Here is a 21,819-nt window from a genome sequence, read left to right as displayed (position 1 = left end):
TTTGGTTTGGTCAGGGTGTGATTTGGGTGGGCATTCTATGTTTTGTTTTCTATGTTTCTTTATTTCTATGTTTTGGCCTGGTATGGTTCTCAATCAGGGACAGCTGTCTATCGTTGTCTCTGATTGGGAATCATACTTAGGTAGCCCTTTTTCCCTCCTTCAGTGTAGGTAGTTAACGTTGTTAGTGGTACTTAGCCCTGTAAGCTTCACGGTTGTTTTTCTTGTTTTGTTGGCAACATTTTAAATAAAAAGAGAAATGTACACTCACCATGCTGCACTTTGGTCCACTTCTTTTGACGGCCGTGACATGAGCAGACAAGGTGGAAAGTATGTTGATGTGCCCTTGAGCAAGGCACCTAACCCTAATTTGCTCCAGGAGTGCAGTACAACTATCACTGACCCTGTAAAAAAGACTGTTGGAAAAGCATTCCAGTTGGCTGGTTGAGAGAATGCCAAGAGTGTACAAAGCTGTCATCAAGGCAAAGGGTGGCTACTTTGAAAAATCTCAAATATAAGATACATTTTGATTTGTTTAACACTTTTTTTGTTACTACATGATTCCATATGTGTTATTTAATAGTTTTGATGTTTTCACTATTATTCTACAATGTAGAAAATAGTAAAAATAAAGAAAAACCCTGGAATGAGTAGGTGTGTCAACTTTTGACTGGTACTGTACTTCTATCTAGAATGTGTTATTTGAACAGGTTTAAAGCCAAGGGTGGTAATTTACTGCCATCTACAGTTATGGAATGTTTGCTCACAAGTATAATTCATTGGCTGATCCCTCCAGATGACCCGGATGGAATCATGTGACCCTTTCTTCATCCATAGGAAGTCCCACCCAGTTGACTACTTTAAAATGGTGTAGCCCTCAATGGCAATGTCAATGCCAAAACAGGTTTTATCCATGTAGAGTCCTGTTCAATGGTGGTACATTTCCACTTCCCACTTGGTTATGAACGCAGCACTAGCCTGCAGGAGTCCTATAAGAGGGAACAGATTTACCAAGAGCCAACTTTTTATTTTTGTATTCCACATTTTAATAATTTTAAACAAACAAACAAGACATTTGGTCATTTTCTATTGTAAACATTGGAAGAAAACACATTTCTGCCTCCATAAGCTAGAACAAGATGGTTTAGGCCATATTATATCACTAATATCGAGTTTGTATTACTCCAATGCACTTTATTGACATGTCAAGTATTTAATTTCAGTGGAATAAAATCTAGGACAGTTCTTTAATACAATCTAATAATAAAGCGAATATTTATTTTGTTATTTAACTTTGCATACATTGCCTTCGGAAAGTATTCAGACCCCTTGACTTTTTCCACATTTTGTCACGTTACAGCCTTATTCTAAAATGGATTAAATAAATACAAATGTCTGCAATCTACACACAATACCCCACAATGACAAAGCTTTTTTTATGTATTAAAAATAATAAACAAATACCTTATTTACATACCTGGTCAGACCCTTTGCTATGAGACTCGTAATTGAGCTCAGGTGCATCCTGTTTCCATTGATCACCATTGAGATGTTTCTACAACTTGATTGGAGTCCACCTGTGGTAAATTCAATTGATTGGACATGATTTGTACAGGCACACACCTGTCTCTATAAGGTCCCACAGTTGACAGTGTATCTCAGAGCAAAAACCAAGCCTTGAGGTAGAAAGGAATTGTCCATAGAGCTCCGAGACAAGATTGTGTCGAGGCACAGATCAGGGGAAGGCTACCAAAAAATGTCTGCAGCATTGAAGGTGCCCAAGAACACAATGGCCTCCATCATTATTAAATGGAAGAAGTTTGGAACCACCAAGGCTCTTCCTAGAGTTGGCCGCCTGGCCAACCTGAGCAATCGGATGAGAAGGGCCTTGGTCAGGGAGGTGCCCAAGAACCCGATGGTCACTCTGACAGACCTCTAGAGTTCCTCTGTAGAGATGGGAGAAACTTACAGAAGGAAAACATCTCTGCAGCACTCCACCAATCAGGCCTTCATGTTAGAGTGGCCAGACAGATGCCACTCCTCAGTAAAAGGCACATGACACCTAAAGACTCTCAGACCATGAGAAACAAGATTCTCTGGTCTGATGAAACCAAGATTGAACTCTTTGGCCTGAATGACAAGTGCCACATCTGGAGGAAACCTGGCACCATCCCTACGATGAAGCATTGTGGTGGTAGCATCATGCTGTGGGGATGTTTTTCAGCAGCAGGTACTGGGAGACTATTCAGGATCGAGGCAAAGATGAATGGAGCAAAGTACAGAGAGATCCTTGATGAAAACCTGCTCCAGAGCACTCAGGACTTCAAACTGGGGTGAAGATTCACCTTCCAACAGGACAATGACCCTAAGCATACTTAAAATGTGACAGTGCATTTCAGATACTGATATTTCATTTTTTTTATTTGTAATAGATTTGCAAAAAATTATACAACTATTTTTGCTTTGTAATTATGGGGTATTCTGTGTAGATTGATGGAAATAATTTTAGAATAAGGCTGTAACGTAACAAAATGTGAAAAAGTCAAGAGGTCTGAATACTTTCCAAAGGCACTGTATACTGTATAGGGTTCTTTTTTTTCTCAAGTAAATAATTTTGTAACACAAAATGAACATTTCATTTATAAATATTAGAAACTCATTTCCAATTGTAACATGTATTATAAAATTGTCCTGTTCTTCCAAATGTAATCATAAGATATGCATATTAAAAATACTGGCTTCATAATTATGTGAATAAAAGTTTATATGACGTGTAAATGCATTTCATAACTGCCAATGCAAGGAGATATGTGTTCATGTGCAAATAATTTAAACTTGGACTAACTACACCTTACCACCAAATCTGCATGTTTCATAATGTATTTCACGTGCAGTATTTTCACCACAAAATTATAAGGCTATCTATCTTTATCTGTCCACAACATTCCTTTATACACATGTTGGTCCAGTAGGCATGACTTGTCCGGGAAAAAAAGGAGGAATGGAACGTCGAAAGGAAGAGAGAATTCGAGCCAACACGCCAACAGCATTCTTACAATCTGAAACACAACCTCTTCATACGCTGACCACAACATACATGTATAGTGTATGTAGCCTAAACTCTTTTTATGGATGCATTGTTATCCAATCCTGGCGCTGCACCGGAAGGCATACTTCAAGGTATCATTATCTGTCATAAAGAGCTAAATAGGTGCCCAAAATATATCCGATTCAACCTATATATATGCTACACTCATAGAAAAAAAATGTTCTAGATAGAGCCAAAAAAGGTTATGTGCTTGCTTCATACATGGCACCTCGTTCTATAAAGAACCGATATTGGTTCCACATTTAACCTTATATGGAACCCAAGGGTTCTATATGGAACCCTACATAAGGGTTATAAATAGAACCATTAGGGGTGCCATATATGAAGCAAGCATTAGAACCCTTGTTGGTTTTATCCAGAACCTTTTTTTCTTGGAGTGTATATCCAAATATGACTGGGTGACCAATGTCACGGCTGAGTGAGGCTATTTGCGCCGATATTCTACTCCTGTTTTATATCCTATCCACAGCCTATACTATGCATGCTATAATGTAAGCCTATACCTTGATCATTAGTACAGAAAGTGGAATATAATTATATTTTCTCAAGACTGCTCTAATAATAATCAGACATTTGTAAAAGTTAGATCATTAAAACAAATAAGTACAGTTTTCTTGACGGTTACGTTCAAAGGGAATAGTTAAAGTGTTGAATTGTCATCTACCAAATTCCTTTCTTGCGCTAATTGCAATGGATATCCTCACCGCCTTGGTGACAAGATGTGACAGTTATTTTGCGTCACCCTCTGCCTTATCCAATGCAAACAACATTCGTTGGCGTGTCATGGGCTTTACTCCAGTCCCCCTTTATTTGGCAGTATGGGACTGGTTAAACCCTCCCTCTTTCCAGGTTCCGTCACCACCTTCTACCGCTGATCAGTGGAGCCAGTCTATCCTATACGCGCGCTCACAGCCAACCTGCAAACATTCGCTGACACCTTCACATTTCAGAGCAGGAGGCAATGGCCACGAGGACCGACGCATCGATATAGCCTGTTTGTCCTGGGAAGTTCTTTCTTCTTAGGCAACATTTCGTTTTCAGGGAAAACGGTGCGTTGGAAGCAATATACGGCCTTCTGGAACGAATCAGCTCTATCAACTGTATGGGCTATAGATTACCTTGACAAGCAGTCTCGGTGATTGACAGCAGGACCAATACACAAGGGTTTTTGTCGATGCGCTTATTTGAAAAACTTTTTAACCGAAGGTTCTTAGTATTATTCGCCATGGTGATTTCGCCATTTAGACTATTGCATTAATTATTCTTGAAAAATACACATCTTCACCTTGCTGCGGGTTTCCTTTTTATTGCCACTGCGGATTACAATATTCAATCGGACGTAAAAAGCATCAACTTCATACGCCACCTTCTCTGCGGACTGAGACAGTAGCTGTTTCTTACCACTCTGTATCTCCAAGACAAGCCCATGTCGATGGCGCAAAGGGTAGGTCTTAGTGCACTTCCAATGTGTCATTTCTGAGTTGATCAAACTGAATCCAATTTCCTTTTGGAATGCCCATAAGAAGTCTGGACCCTGTATTCGATGCATTGTTCTGTTTTCCATGCATGGGCAATTTGATTAGATGAATGTTTACTGTCATCCTCATGCATAAAGGCTTGTGTTTGGAGGGGGATGTCTGTAGCCTCTCTTATATCCGTGATAGAAGCATGCCAACAGACAGTCCTCGAGTTTCTCACACTTAACTGTATTTCTCCATCCAGTACGATGAGCTGGCCCATTATGGTGGTGGGATGGACGGAGTTGGACTCCCGGCGTCTATGTATGGAGACCCGCATGCTCCCCGGCCGCTTCCGCAAGTCCACCACCTGAACCACGGTCCGCCTCCTCATCCAACCCAGCACTATGGAGCCCACGCACCCCACAACATCATGCCCAGCAGCATGGGCAGCGCTGTCAACGACGGGCTAAAAAGAGACAAAGATCAAATCTATGGGTGTGCATCAGACTTTTCCCGTGGTTTTACACTGGGTTTTCTTATGTTTGATATAGACTACAAATAACAGTTACAAGTGAAGTATTTAAAAGCATTTAGTCAGAACCAAATTCTAACTTGACATGATTGAGTAAATCGAATTTGATTCATTTTGCTCAACAACAAAAAATCTAGGCCTATTTTACGAGCATGTTGCATCTCAAGATTCGGCCCTTACTCTGAGTGGAGACACTGCCCTTTTGTCATCTATTGTAGGACATCCGGAAATATAAAACACGGATCAAGTGCAATGCAGTCCACTTAAAACATGTTTTTATCTAATATTCCTGGAAAGTGGGAACACATATTTACGTTTTGTTTCCATCATGTTGCAGTCACCCGTTATTCCCTCTGCTAGCACTGGTGTTTGAAAAGTGTGAGTTGGCGACCTGCACACCGAGGGAGCCTGGAGTAGCGGGCGGCGATGTCTGCTCGTCAGACTCCTTCAACGAAGACATCGCTGTCTTTGCAAAACAGGTAGGCTACTTGTGGTTTAAGCCACGTTTTGTCAGCAAAAATAGGGATACAGATATTATTGTTGTGAAGGTTACTGTAAATATTAAACATGTTTTCCTTCATTTATTTAATGTTTGATTGATAGGTGGATGGATTGATTGACTGATTAACAATATACTCATATTATATATATATTTTTTTATAGATACGTGCAGAGAAACCGTTATTTTCATCGAATCCAGAGTTGGACAACTTGGTAAGCAAGTTAACCTGCAAATCAACTGTTTACGCATCAATTGCGCAGCTGGATAAATAGTGTAATATGGGCTTGTTTGAGTTCACTTTATTTGAGCACAACACGGATGTTCAAAACGTTCATTTGAAGGAGCAACAGGAAATGCAGACGAGTCTTCTATCCAAAGCCTATTCTGTTCCTCTGCAGTTGGAAGCAGCGGAGGTCCTTGCCTTGGGCATCCCCAAAGCAGGGACTCTAGGAACCATTGCTGTGCTGTTGAATCCATTTGAATAAGAAAATACATTGTTTTAATTCATGTAGAATACTGTTACATATCACTTGCTTTACTGTATATGCCTGCAGTGGGCATTCATGCAGTCGCTGTCTAATGAAAACCTCATCTCCGTTTTCGCCAATTTTCATCTTTTTTTTTTTACATGAATTGAAAGCAGTAACTCACCTCAACGTACTCTGAACATTTCATGACTCTGGGACGAAGAAAATATATTCAGAATAGCTTCTGAAGTTTTATAATATGCTCGTTAATAGGAAAATATGGGCGTTTTATTCTTTATGTTGAGCTTTTCATCAGACAGCGACAATAGGCTAGTTTACTATCCATTTGAGGTCAACATGCCAGCATGAATTAAGCCTAACTCGTATATTTTCCTTTTCCAGATGATCCAAGCTATACAAGTATTACGATTTCATCTTTTGGAATTAGAGAAGGTAAATGATGTTGTTGTATTGTAGACCTATATTTAATGCTTTACTCTGTGCTTTTTTGTGTTTTTCTATATTTTTGTCAAAACGTCCTGCAATCACTGATATAATCGCACAGTTGTACTCATAACTGCATATTTTACTCAAACACACTAAGCACATAGTTTACCTGGCTGCTGCACGAATGTCCTGTGTTAAGAGTGCTGCTAACACGAATTTTCATTGAATAGGTGCACGAGCTCTGCGACAACTTCTGCCATCGGTACATCAGTTGTTTGAAAGGCAAAATGCCCATAGACTTGGTCATAGACGACCGAGATGGCTGCAAATCTGACTTCGATGACCTGACAGGATCCTCCACAAATCTAGCAGATCACGTGAGTGGTTCGGCTTTGAAATTAGCCAACATATTGGTGCTACTTTTGACAAGGGGTCCCAATAACATGGTGTTTGTGACGTACAAAAAAATATAATTTCAAGAGATGTGCGTAATTGTGAGTCAGTTTAATAGATAACACATGTAATCAACAGCTTTTAAAATATACGGTCAAATGTAATTTACTGGTATTAAATCGATTTTTGTATTAATAACCTATTAGCAAAACGTTATCTAATGCACATCGGTGTGTGCAAAACTGAGACAGTCAGTCCCTTAATTCATGTGTGTGCGTTCTCATTATATGTTGTCCTGGTGGTGTGTAGGGAAGTTTCATAGAGCTTTCGTGTCTTCTTAAAAAGAAGAGGAATACGAGAGGGAATGATTTATTTCGTTCTTAACCTTCTTCTGCTCTATTGTATAAATAATCTACTTTATCTGTTTATCAGAGAGTGAGCGAGGGAGAATGACAACTGTATGCACGCATGACTGTAAGCCGCTTTGGATAAAAGCGTCTGCCAATGGCATATGTTGTATATTAGATGAGAATGTGCTTATTAGAAATTTCCTAAGTCAATTTTCTATAATTTTCTATTCTTTCCTAAATTGCATTTTTTGATGTTTTTACTTTGAGGTAATGGTAATGGATCTTTCTTCTCTCCTTCCCCTTCTAGTGTTTTGATTTTACACTTGAATGCGAATCCAATCAGATTATTATTGTCAGTAAAGAGGGGGGTCTTTGTCAATCCATGTGCCCATAGGGTGCCCCCTACTCTGGCTCTTCCTCTTCCCAATACCCACTCCCCCTGTCACACGTCATCTCAGATGGCACGATTTCTTAACCTTAGCATTGGAGCAATGGCAGGAACTTTGTTGGGGAGATTCCTCATATTAGATTACTGTCATGTACAGTCGATTTTTTTCGGAAGTAAGCCAAAAGAAATGCTATCCACTGTCCACATTCACTTCCATTTTTGGATGATGTTGCACTTTGTTGATTCGGTGGTTGTATACACAAACAAACACTGTCAAGGTTCATTTGTCTGACAAGACGGGACATTTTCCTGCTGGTCATCCTGGGATCCAGTTTCCCTTCGTAATATAATATATGTTTTTAATTCCAAAAGGACTTGCAGTCGTGTGTGCATACATTTGATGTATGGTAGGCCCCGGGAATCAAACCTACAATCCTGGTGTCGCAAGCTCTATGCTCTGCTACCTGAGCCACACAGGACCACTTCACCCACTGCATTATGTATGAGCTGTAGTTCTCTGGGTGTGAGGGCACATGCAATACACACAGAATGTTGTATGTGAACACCAACCACACCGTATGTTGGGCCTAGTTCAAAGTTTGAGAAGAAACACCAGCTGTTTGTTCATGTTAGCTATGTGTTGACGAAGGCAACTTTAGCCTCCGTTTCCAGTCCTGTCCATTTGCATGATTTCAGTAACATTTGTCTTGACTTGTGAGACTTAACAGCAACTAGTGTATGTGTGAGAAGTTAATAACAAACAATTATTGTGGAGTTTAGAACTATGTTTCCTCTACTCATTCTATTTTATAGTGAAGGCTAACCCTCACAGTGATAAAATGTGTGAGGGCAAGAAAATATATTGGTCTGAGTATGCTTCTCTAAGTGACATCAAGTTCTGCCTCTCTTCTGCCTTTCTCATATCCATGTTTATATCGCACATGTACCGAGTGATAATACTCATTTGAGTTAAGGTACGACTGGCTTGAAAATGTTATATTTGAATCAGGTTAACCAGCTAGTTGATACTGCCATTTTTTACTATGATTTGAAGATCATGTGAGTTGAGAAAGCAATCCGGATATCGTAATGTCTTATACTTACCTCTCATCAATTTCTCTGCCTTTATGGGTCTCAGTTTTTATGATACATTTTAAAGAACGATGGACCACACTGTATCAGTAATTAATGCCATCTTAACAGCTGGAGTGCGTGTGGGTAAAGAACCCCCGTCGTTTGCTTGATAAACGTGGAAACACATGGCACTTTGAATGGGGATGCCACACAAACAGCTTTCTAATTACTGTGTGTTGGGATGGAAAAGGGGGCCTGCTCGTCGAGCTCGTCGAGAGGCCTCATTCACACTGCGCTGCCATTGTTGCCGTGATTATTCTTGTCGTTGGCTGAGCTCTTCATCTGAGCACCATCCGGCAAACAGCTGACAGCCAGGAGGCTGAAGAGGTTGCTCTGCTGTTTGGCCCTCAGCTTAAGTCTGTCTAAGTACCATGGTCCCTGCCCTTATATGGCCCAATAAATAGGGGTTCGGACAGATACCGGGCTTCTGAATCAGGATAGGGAGGAGTGTTGCTGGAGCTCTGATGCTGATCGGTTTTGCTCTACAGTATTAGCAGGTTTAGCTGAATATAAGCTCTCTTCGCTTTTGTTTGTTATTTTTTGTGGGGGCCATCTCAGTTTCAGGGAAAATGGTAACTTCAAGTTTGGGATTATCAATTGTTTGGATCTTGTTCTATTTTCTTATTGAGGTCAGGGTCAGATTGTTCCATATTGTGTGCTGTGGTATATCGGCTAATAATGAGGAGAGAGAGAAGCGGTGCGTGCGTGTGTGTCCGGGATTTACATTGATATCGAGTAATGGCATACTGTTCCACTGCTCTCTAATGTGATCTCTCTCTCTCTCCCTCCTCTCCTGGTGTGTGGCCGGGATGTGGGATATGTTTATGACCCGATGAACCTCTGTGGACCCCAGAACCCGGCGTCCTGGAGAGACCTGGAAGACGCCCACTCCACGCCTTCTGTGGGCACCCCGGGGCCCTCCAGCGGGGGCCACGTCTCCCAGAGTGGGGACAACAGCAGTGAACTCGGTAAGAGACCCACAGCTTCTCTTTAGACTCAACTCCATATCAAAGGTTGACCTCAGTGCTGACCCCATACAAAGGCAATGGTATTTTCTTTGTAGGCTATAGGGTAAACTTAGTCTTTCCAGAGATCCTAATGATAAGCGGTTGTTGTTGCTCTATACTTATCATTCAGATAAAGTTGATAAGAGATTGTTGTTGAATCAACAGCTATTTGATTGAGTTTTGATAGTGACTTTGTGGTTTATCACATATCCAGGTCAGGTTATGGAAATAGTTCTATAGTTTAATCTGGTCTCTGTTATATGATGGCTTGTCTGATGAGTGTCATTACTGCCAATTACTGGTTTTGCATGATTCTGCCCAGCATTGCTGTAGTGTAGCCTACTTGGGTTGCTGTCCGTGTGCCAGCTGTTAATTTGGCCTGTGATTTGCTCAGTGGAGGCTATAAGGGTTTTATGACTTGTTTTTCTTTTTATCTCCTATGGCCACAGTAAAAATAGAATAGACTTTAAAGCAACTTACCACCCTCTGCCCATCAGGCATCAATAGCCAGGGCATTGAGATAAACAATGGGAGGATGCTTTGCAAGACAACAGCAATTCAGAGGATGAAAGGACAGTCAGAAACACAGATTAATTCTCTTCCTCCTCTGATTTGACCAGTTTCTTCACTTATCCTAACTATCTGAAAACATGTCAAACAAATTGCACTTAATATCCCTGTCTGCATTATTTGTAATGTAATTGGATGCTTTAACACAGTAACACTGTGTATCTGACTTGTATGTCAGCAAAGCGAGGGGATGAGGATGGGTGCGAACAGCATTTTCCTTGGTTCCTCGGGAGGGCTTTTTTTTAAAACAACAGCAGGGGAACACCCAAGGTCCATGCCTCCCTGCCCTTTTGACCTGGGTAGAGAATGCATAGAGGACGGGGGAAGCACAATCCCCCCTGCCGAGAGAGCCACTTTTTATGTATGGATGAACAAAGAGGAGAAAAAGCCCCTGGTAGCAGGATCTGATGCTGCCGTGCCTACCTGCTGCTCCTCGTGCTCCTCCTAGGGCCCCTTTGCCCTTTTTCCATCCCTCGTTTCCATCCCTTGTTTTCATCCCCTTTTCTCATTCAAGGGGATGAGGAAAGCAAACACTTTTAACATAGGAAGGGAACTGGGGGCCAAAGTGGGGCCCTTACGTCAGTAGTGCAGACCTGGGTAGGAGATTACCGATGCTCTTCAAAGCACCTGCTACTATGCGGGAGCTCCTATTGTCTCAATGGACATTTGTCATGGTTTTCTGGGCCAATGATAAAAGCCTTTTTAAAGGGTTAACCTACAATCTTAACTAATCGGGGAGCCTTATGGTTGGTTGCGGTGTGGTTCTCGTGAGGGTATCAACCACAGGTATGTGATATGTGGTTAGTTGGTGGTGGTATGGTTATGGCTGTGTGGCTATGTTAGCCATGTGGCTAACCGCTAACCCATGGCTTATACAGTCTTTGGTTGTTTTCTTGTAAGCTGTGTGATATGCAGAGGGCTTTCTCTTTGATAACACCTCCCCCAGGGTGACTCTCTCAGATGGGGCACAGGGGCAGAGCTAAAAAGGCTGAGATATCCTAGGAATGTTTTTTTTGGGGGAGGGGTTTTGAATGTCCATGACAAAGGCAAAAATAAAAGGAAAGGAACCCAAGGGGCGCTAGCTGCTGCAAAGCGCCTGTACAAGAGGGGAATGCAGAGAAGGAAGAAACAGGATGCAGTCAGTGCATCTTTTAGTCTCCTCCGGATTCCACCGAAGAACAGCAATGACACTGCAGGCTAATGTCCCTATAGAACCTGTCACAAAATGTTCTCACAAATAACAAGGGAGTGAGGCAGGATAACTATATCTAACCCTTATCAATCACCACTCGCCATCAATAGGATATAGGCCTACGGAAGGCACAATTCTAGACATACTCGTGATCTGGGGAGAAGATTCAGCAATTATCAAGATCTTCACGCTATGGATTCGCCGTGTTTTGGCAAGCTGCCAGACAGCAGCTCCCATTTAGCAGCGTGCATCATGGGTAATAACAGGAGGGCTGAGAAGTGTCACTGGTGATGGATCAGGTCCCGGTGAGCTCATTAAGCAAGCTGCACTGGGCTCGCATCACCGATGCAGGACCGGGATACAGCAATCAGTTCTGCTAGCTAGTAGCCCACCCTGCACTTTGTCTTGTATGGACATGTCATCATGTGGATTCTCTTGCCTCTAGTTGTCCCAGTTTATACCTGACTGTAGGAAAACGGGTTTCTGCTGTTGATGAGAGAGAGGAAGAGATAAAAAGAGAGAGAGGTAGGGAAGTGGTGGGGGGGGTGGAAGCGGAAGCCAGACAAGGATGCTACTCTTCTTCATATCTTAGGGTACTGTTTTTCCTAAAGCGCCTGAGGCGATACTCCAGCTTTCCTTGCGGCAGCAGGCCCCCCCCCCCTCCTCTATGTTACGCGTGTAGACACTGGGGCATGCAGGGAGGGAGCTGGGCAAGCAGGCAGGCGAAGGGGGCTAGGTCACGGGAGGAGAGTTCCATGGATACAACTTTGCAAGTAGTGCACCATCACACTGGTTAGATTGGCTGAGTTGCCAGGGAACAGTCAGAAGCGATTAGCGTAGCGGAGGATCTGCCCTTAGGCCTTCCCTCTCTGGAGCAGGAAAAAAGAGAAGGATGGGGGAGAGGAGGAGGGGGGAAGGAGGGGGCTTGATGTTCCTTAGATATAATTAGGCCGTGCTAGTGAGTTCTGTCTTTCTTTCTTTTTTTCAGTTATTTGCTTCAAGGACAAAATGACTTAAAATGACGAATATTGGTTTTGGTCATTTTGATTTCCAGCTAAGCCCGAGCATTTAATGATTGATTGGCATAGTTTGTATTGATTATTTCACCATTGAAGCCATGTCTTGAGTGGTGTTTCTCCCAGCCTGTGAGACAGGATACTAATTGTCCTCTCTGAAGTGACAGATGTCTTCAACACCATCCTTCAAGTACTCACCCACAACAAACCTCATCATTTCCTTAGAGAATAAAACTGTTATAACAACTTGTTATAACATCTACAGACAGAGAAGGTGGGGTATGGAGAACAAAGTGAAGCATCACCTATGCCCTGTCCGGTCCACGGATTACACCATCCGTCAAAACTCCCACCCCCCCCCTCCTCTCTCTCCCCTCACCCCCGTCCCAACCCACTCAGTCCAACTCATCCTTTTTAATGTCAATATTCATTAGCTGAAATATTTATGCATGAATATGGGCGCATATATAGAAGCCCCTTTGATTGATGCATCCCCAAAAACAAAAAGACATGCCAGGGTGAATCCTAAGAAAAGTAGGGTTCCTGTCCCGCCCTGGGGGAGGGGTCTCTCAGATACATTATTCACATGCCCTCCAGGCAGGCTTTCAAGGCATCTCTGCCCAGAGGGCAAGAAAAATAACCACCACTGTTAAAAGTAAATCATCTCTGCTGATGCACAATTAATGTCGGAAAGGGAGGAGAGACATGGAGAGAGTGCTGTGATGGGGAGCAAGGGCAGGGGCGGAAGCCTCGGAAATCTCAGTTTAAAAGGAAGCCTTGATCCGTGTGAAGGTTCCCGCAGAAATCGAACGACGATGCCCTGCTAATAATGCCAGGAGGAGAGAGGTGGTGTGTGTGCGGTGTGTGCGAGTCCGACAATCCAACACAGACAGACTGGAGGGGGAGGGGGGGTCACTGAACACATAGGGGGGCTTGAGGGGAAATGACCCCCCCATCCACCCACCAACACATCCCTAGCCAAATGTTTGATATGTTATTGTCCTCTCATAGCTTTAACCACGAGGTTACAACTGATGTTTTTGTCATTGTTCGTGTTTTTCTTTTTTTATAACCAAATCATTAGTCTATATCAAACAGCGGTGTATATAAATAAATACGCTGCTGCCTGCGCATTGTGTCCGGCCACAGCACTAACAGTCATTATTCATGTCAAGTGTACAGCCCGGATCCCGCGGTCATTACTTCATGTCAAACTTGTAGCTCAGATTGAGTTAATAGCCTGGCTTTTTTATAGAGGTCTCTCAATACAGTATACTGTATGAACCTCTCTTCAACATCCAGACACTGTAGCAGAGTGTGGATGAGGAGATGCAAATGTGAAAGATATGTGGAATATTGTGTTGCTATGCTGTTGCCATGCCCTAGACCTCTGCTCCACTTTTAATGTGTGTTCGTGGCGAATGGCGGGGGGACGTGCCGAAATGAAAACCTTCTCTCTCCTAACGTATCCCGCCACCTCTCTTCTCTACTTCTTTCTCTTATCGCAGGAGACGGCCTCGACAACAGCCTTGCATCACCGGGCACAGGGGACGAGGACGACCAGGACAAGAAGCGGCAGAAGAAGAGAGGCATCTTCCCCAAAGTGGCCACCAATATCATGCGAGCGTGGCTCTTCCAGCACCTTACGGTAAGACGGCAGGCCGAGCCTAACACCAGCTCCAGACATTCTCCCTTCTTGCAGTGGTTCTCAACCTTTTTCTGGTTATTGTACACCAATCACACCGTCAGGTGCAACTGGTCATGACTATTATCAATTTAACCATGAAGCCTATGTTTTGTACATATCTTATGGCTCTTGTCTAGTACTCCCTGAGAGTAGGCCAAGTACCCCTAGGGGCAATAGTAATGATAACGGTTGAGAACTGAAGGTCTTGCATCCAACACTCAATGCGCAACAACACAAGGGCGTCGGCCTGTGGCTTTGTAGTCCTTCGCCGAGCCGTTTTCTCTTGGATGTTTTCTTAGTGAGAACAGTCATTGAGACAAAGGCACAGAGAGCTGTGTAAAAGACAAGTAGCGTATGTTGTCTAAACGTGGCCTCTCCATCATACCACACTTGTTAGGAATGATGCCACTTTACTCAGCGTCTGAACTACGTTTTACAAAAACAGAATAGGCTACTTTCCCAAAGTGAAAGGACTAGCTCACATTCCAGCGACTTCCAACCAATCCTCAATGAGGAGAGTTTCACCTTTTATATACGGGCCCAAAAGACGCCGCCACTGCCTCTTACTCCTCAGTTTTTCTACTTTTCTCCTCTTCCCGCTCTTAGATGTTTTCATAGCCTCTTATTTGGTTGCCGGGTGAAAAGCGGCCACACAGCTCCTGTACAGGCAGCAATCCTTTCCTCTAAAAACCCACCTTTAGATTCCCCAGTTAAAAAAAGAAGAGGCAAAGAAGGGCTAATTTAATTATCCCCTCTCTGTTCCCCCTTTTCAGCCTAATTGGTTAAGCACAAGTGTTTGTCGTGGCAGGATGTGCCTCGTGAACACTGTGTGAGGGCCCCTCAATGTCCTCTGAATGGTCCAGTTGCAACACCCAGGCGATCAAGCATTCATCGGGGCCGCGGAGGGTGTGAATTGTGAAAGGAGCCGGATTATGTTTTGTCCCGACTTTACCGTTGAGGCTGGCATCGGAGAAGAGGGACAGAGGGGAGGGGGGAGATTCTCTGGATGGTCTTAGCCTCCAGCTTTTGTGGTCCCTATTCTGAGGAAAGAACTCTAACGATCCTCCTCTAGAAAGCTATAGAGAAAGCAGCTGTGTAAGGTTTACATTACTTCTAGGATTCCTTATTGGCCCATTAGCATGGTCATACAGTAACTGTTGGTTTCCATGCGAGCCACGCTGTTTGAAGACCTCCATCTGCATGCCGATGAAGACAGAGATCTTTGTGACGCTCTGTTCTAGACAATGTCTATAATTAGTTACGACAAACATACATTGCGTTTTTGAAATGCAGCTGTAAAAGGGTCCTCTTGTTTAACCATGAGACCCTTTCCTTTGCTTGGAGATAAAAAAGGATTAAGTCCACAGCTCAATGACAGGTTGCCCCAGAGTGACCTGAGTAAATTTCGGTTGTACATTGGAGAGAGGCCCCAACGTGACAACAGTCTGTGGGACATTAGCAAAGTGGGTTGTTTTTTTTCTAGACAGAGGGGTTCTGCTGGGTTGAGGGAGGAGCACTGAGCCATCCGTCACTAGACTGTCAGCCACCAAGCTGGGAGGTGACCATGACGATTACTTGTGGTAACAGTGGCCTTTGTCACTACCATGTCGGTTTCTGTGTGTGTGTGTGTGTGTGTGTGTGTGTGGTATATGCTTGCATGTGTGTGCACGCTTGTGTGACTGAGTGTGTGTATACATGTGTGTGCCTGAAAGCCTTGTTTAAAAATGAAGTGCTTGGAAGCTCATCCTTCACCCGATGACCACAGGAGGTGGCTGTGGCCCTGACAGCGCCAAAATGGGGACGCGCCTCCGACCCTGTACCCTGTACATGGGTCACCTCTGTCTGCCATCTGCCACCCTCCTCCCTCTGTCACACCGCCAGCGGAGAGGCAGGGACAGGGAGACAGGGGCCGGGGCCCCTATTCAGGCCCTAACAAAGGCGGCAATTGTGTCCCTTTGTATCGCATCTGATCATTTGTCAAATAATGTCAAATAATGTCAAACAATGCCACACGCTTTAAGCCCAAAGTGTTTGGGGCTGGGGCCAAGCAGTGGTCAGTCTTGGTTGTTCACTTGTGCTTATGCTAACTAGAGAGAGAGACTTGTGTGTGTATATGTGCCAAGGATCACTGTGGATGGGAGTCGGTCACAGGGCTCGACTACATTTCCTGAGCGACTTTCCCTTTAAAGGGTGTTTCAGGGTGTTTCATTCTAGACGTGATCATTCGAAATGAATGCAAGCTGGGTGTTCTTTTTTCAACTGAAACACAGACTCTTCTCTTTCTGTCCTCTGTTTACCACAGCACCCCTATCCTTCAGAGGAACAGAAGAAGCAGTTAGCACAGGACACAGGCCTCACCATCCTGCAAGTGAACAACTGGTGAGTAGCTAACCCCCATGTCCCCACTCTAACCCTAACCCCTGTGCTTCCTTCTCTCCTTCTTTCTTCCTTTCCTTCTTTATGTCTGTCCTTTCCTTCTTCCTTTTTGTCTTTCCTTCTTGCCTCCTCCCAGCACTGGTGAATATGCTCTCATTTGCAACTACACTACAGCCATGTTTTAGGAGAAGCAGAGACGTTCTAAGCTCAGCTCTTTGGAAATGGAACTGAAATGGAACTGTTTTATATGCTCTATCTATATTCACTGTCTGGTGGACACACTGAAACTTTAAAGGGGAGGTGTGTGTGTGTGTGTGTGTGTGTGTGTGTGTGTCTCCCCACACGATCCCCCAGCCTCATTTTACATGTATAACATGATGGATTAAAGTATATTTAAGGCCCAGCACCCTTGCCCCTTTGTAGATGGCTTAGCATATTTTGGGAAAGAGGAACAGAGACAGGGGGATTTGGTTTTGAGGATACAGTTCTGGTGTATCGTCTAAAAGGAATCATTTTATTTGGGGCTTACACAGGGTCCGTTTTGGATTAATTGAGATGACATTGGCTTCTCGCGATTAATCGTCCCCCGTCCCAGAATCCCATGGTAGGGTCTTTTTTTAAGTGTATCAGATTCTCAACGGACCTAATTACATAGACGTGCACCTCTAATCCCAAGGAGTTAAGAAGTCTATGGATTTTTCTCATGGATCAACTTCAATACACTTATCAAAGCAGGCAAATACTTAGTTTAACAAGCTGTCCGTTCTTTTGGGTAGTGGTACGTCTCTGCCCAAAATTGGCAAAACGTTTAGCCTTATCACAGCCCAAGGCTAAAAGGGGCTAAACCCAAATCAATAGACTTGGTAAGATGCTGTATGTGGCTTTCTCCGAACACCCTAGATCACGAGAGATTAGTACGCTAGTAAAACTGGGTTAGGAAATTGTCACACTCTGTTTGATTTCTGAATGCTTTGATTGTGTAAGATTATCTTAAGTAGACCCGGGAGATAAATGCAAAGGAGATCTAAAGCAAGGAGAAGCTTTGTGAACTGTATAGTCCATGTTCGTCCGGACAGTGATTGGAATTTTCTCCCCATTTCTATCTTCCCTATCTCTCCAGGTTCATCAACGCCAGGAGGAGAATAGTACAGCCTATGATTGACCAGTCTAACAGAACAGGTTAACCATAACTTACATTTGTTAATTGATAATAATACGATGAGATGATAATGTTGCTCTGTCATATATTTAATTGTACTATATGATCATTATTTATGTAGATAATTATTTTTTTGAATGCCACTTTTATTGTTACGGTGTATCTCTTCTGTTTTATGGCCTCTAAACATACTAATCTAGTATTATATTTCTATTTTGACCCATTTCTGGTTTATTTTATATCCACAGTGGGTCAGGGGACAGCATACAGCCCTGACGGTCAACCAATGGGAGGCTTTGTACTCGACGGACAGCAGCACATGGGAATTCGACCTGGTGGTAAGCAACCTTTTATTCTCACCATGTCATATGCAGTGGTGGGAAAAGTACTGTATTGTCATACTTGAGTAAAAGTAAAGATGCCTTAATGGAAAATGACTAAAGTAAAAGTGAGTCACCCAGTAAAATACTACTTGAGTAAAAGTCTAAAAGTATTTGGTTTAAAATATGCTTAAGTATCAAAAGTAAATATAATTGCAAAAATATTCTTAAAATATACCTAAGGATTGACGGTAAAAGTATAAATAATTTCAAATTCCCTATATTAAACCAACCAGATGGCACCATTTTTGTGTCTTTTTTTAGTTACGAATAGCCAGGGGCACACTCCAACACTTAGATATAATTTACAAACAGAGCATTTGTGTTTAGTCAGTCCGACAGATCAGAGGCCGTAGGGATGACCAGGGATGTTCTTGATAAGTGCATGAATTTGATCATTGTCCTGTCCTGCTAAGCATTCAAAATGTAACGTACTTTTGGGTGTCAGGGAAAATGTATAGAGTAAAAAGTACATTATTTTATTTTGGAATGTAGTGAAATAAAAGTAAAAGTTGTCAAAAATATAAATGGTAAAGTACAGATACACCAAAAAAATATTTAAGTAAAAATACTTTAAAGTATTACTTAAATACTTTACACCACTGGTTATTTGTCCCTTTCTACCAATGTAGCCTGGAATCAGTTTTGGTTCTGTTTGTCTATTCATGGGTTAAATATTGCAGAGTTTTATATGAACCTGTGTATATTGCATCATGTAATTGGTTCCTCTCTCCGTCACTCATTCTGCAGGACCAATGGGTGGCATGGGAATGAATATGGGCATGGATGGACAGTGGCACTACATGTAAACCCTCTCCAACCAAGGCAAGCCTAAAGAAGACGGTGAAGTAAGCACTGCCTTAATCTCTCTCCCCTGCTACATTTGTCACCCACAAGCCTGCCTCCTCTGCAGTTTCTTTATTCCTCTCCATCACCCGCTCTCTCTTTCTCTCTCTTTCTCCCACTCCCTCCTCACTACTCCTCTCCTCCTCACCCCTCGCCTCAATCGTCCCCCTATTCCTCCACAACACCCCATCTATTTAAAAAATATATATATATTGCTCCCTCTCCTCTCCTTCTCACCCCGTTCCTCAATCGTTCCTCGATCCTTCTCCATCACTCCATCTCTCTCTTTCTCCATTTTTCTCTTCTCTCCATCCTCCTCTCATCTCCTTCTCGGGGCCCAATATGATTAAGAGTGTGGGGTTCTCGACTCCCTCTGTCCCCCTCCAGCCCTATCAGCTCTCTAGCCCTGCTGACAGTTCACAAATCAAGATGTATCGCCTGCCGGAGGCACTGGAGCTCACCGTATTTTATTTAACACCCACACTCCACTGCTCAATGAGCCACGCTATAATGACACTTACCTTGATTAATTGAGCTCTTTATATGTAAATGGGGAACCCCGCGTTTGCCTCACTTTTCACTGGGCGCCAATTCCGCCAACACAGCCCCTTTCCCTTCCCGATAATCCACAGATTTTGCTAATGAAGTCCAAAGAGCATGATGGTGATTGCAGCGACGGCACATCGCCTAAATTTTAAATACAGCCCACATAGACATCTTATGCACTCAAGCTGAATAAATGTTGGCAATATAATTTTTTTGACTGTTTCATCCAATCACTTCTCATTGAATGATCATTGACCGATTACTGTAATGGCGTAATACAGGAGGCTGTTCACCTCACCTAATTTAATCTGTAGTGAGACCGTATGCTGATCTGTGATGGCAGTACATTTACCCAAGAATCCATGTGGGGTTGTTTTGCAGTAATATGTGGTTATCCTATGCATGATAGAGTCAGAGCCATAACAGTTATCTATTAGGGAACCCTTAAGAATTACATCAAAGAACCAGCACTGTCCCAGTGTATGTATATGTTGTAAGGCCTAAGTTTGTCTCTGTCGTGTGGCTTTGTCTTTAATTTCTAAGGTTTAGGTTCCATATTTGTTTTTCTGTAAGAGACTGACCCAGGCTTCTTCTTTGTGTGACAGGCCTCTGTGGTTTGCTCAGGGAAAATTCCATCCTGCCGCGTGGTCCAATGAAAGCGTGACTCCGCCCAAGTCACACCTGTACCCATCATCTGACCACGCCCACCTCACAATCACACTGGAGCATAGAGGACCACACCTACCCTGGGACAACCCACACCTGTACAGACCCTGCCCACGTTGACCTTTACTAACTAACCCCATGGCTGGAGGAAGACCAGGATCTAGGAATAAACAACATTTACAGACAACAAAAATATTTCTGAATTAACAACAGAAGCTAAAATGACCTCAACAACATTTTGACAAATTAGTTTTCTTTTTTAAATTATTTATTTATTTTTCTACAATGGTGGACCATTGGGACAAGAACTTTCAAGTATTTGCTCAAGATCTATTGTCACAATTGTACATACACACAGCCCACGCACGCACACGCACGCACACGCACGCACACACACGCTCACTTACACATGTTCTGACACACACACACACACATATATTCTCACACACACACACACACACTACATCCTATGAGCACACCATTTGAAAACAACCACTGTGGAATATCTAAAAAGATGGAGACTAAGACTTTTAATAGCTGTTGTGGTGTATAGACTTGTGCTTTTTCATTTGACTGGTCTGTCCATGTTTGTGCTTTTGTGATCACTAGTTTATAGCGTGAGAGTTTATCACTGATCCCACCTTTATGTGCTGTGGAAGAGAGAGAGATTGACTCAGTTTGCAGCTCCATCCAGCTCCCAGCAAAATACCAAGCCCGCTTTTTATAAGACTGAAAGAGCTGATGAACTGACTCCATACTGGTAAGGTGGATCCTGGACTGACTTCCATTTAGATCGCATTCAAATAGTTTTATAGCACACAGGAAGGAGGGAAGGGTTTCTACACTAAAAACCGAAATAAAAACTCATTTTAAAACTTGACCTCAAATCTTTTGGAGGAATCTTTTTTCCAGCACATATTCCCTTTCATCTGGGAAATAAATAACCTTTTGGGGAGAAAAAGAAGAGGTATGCCTTGAGTTAATCATATTTTGTACAACATATGATAAGATATTGTGACCCAATTCATTTGGATAACATTAAGAGCTGAATGCATTCTTTTTTTGTGTGTGTTTGGTGGTTATTTGCACATTAGCTACCTCCTGCTTTGTATCTATGGTAAACATTTATAAAATACCGCATATCTTTGTAAATTAAAATGATTTTCGTAATAACACACAATTCGTATTCACACATGAGGTCAAGTTACAGTTTTGGTCGATATGGGACGAAGTTGCTGTCGCTGTTTTCTTACTCGATTGAGGCTGACAGGAATGATGGATGACCTAGGACTACGGTTACTCGAAATACAGGGAGATACGCTGAATACCAAAGCCACACTAATTCGTTTTTCTCAAGACACAATAGGCTTATGCAATAAAAAATGAAGTGGAAGCCTAGAGGAAAATGTCATATTTTCAAATAATTTCGTATGATATCAGTCCCCCGACAAAAAGGGGGAGAAAAATATTTCAATATGGGTCTTGTAACTTAGCCTAAACAACGTCGATTGATAAATTCGTTGGTATACGGTTTTGTTGATATTGCTGTATTTTTCAAGGATATATTCGTTTGTGTAGTTTGCTGTCTGTATTGC

The 21,819-nt window shown here is 42.7% G+C and overlaps 1 protein-coding gene across 1 annotated transcript; it reads left to right on the top strand.

Moving 5' to 3' along the window:
* Positions 1–3,965: 3,965 nt before the first annotated feature.
* meis2b (Meis homeobox 2b) lies at positions 3,966–21,104 on the top strand. The gene is made up of 13 exons (XM_029631701.2): positions 3,966–4,550; positions 4,829–5,061; positions 5,436–5,577; positions 5,762–5,812; positions 6,470–6,520; positions 6,745–6,891; positions 9,633–9,747; positions 14,073–14,212; positions 16,554–16,630; positions 17,748–17,806; positions 18,035–18,124; positions 18,917–19,014; positions 20,164–21,104. Exons 1-12 carry the CDS (start codon positions 4,533–4,535, stop codon positions 18,973–18,975), a joined length of 1,182 nt encoding a protein of 393 aa, XP_029487561.1. The 5' UTR covers positions 3,966–4,532; the 3' UTR covers positions 18,976–19,014; positions 20,164–21,104.
* Positions 21,105–21,819: the final 715 nt, after the last annotated feature.

This window comes from Oncorhynchus nerka, linkage group LG24 (genome assembly GCF_034236695.1).
Source record: "Oncorhynchus nerka isolate Pitt River linkage group LG24, Oner_Uvic_2.0, whole genome shotgun sequence".
Lineage (NCBI taxonomy): Eukaryota > Metazoa > Chordata > Actinopteri > Salmoniformes > Salmonidae > Oncorhynchus > Oncorhynchus nerka.
Note: the sequence above shows the minus strand (reverse complement) of the source record. Positions and strands in the feature narration are given on the sequence as shown.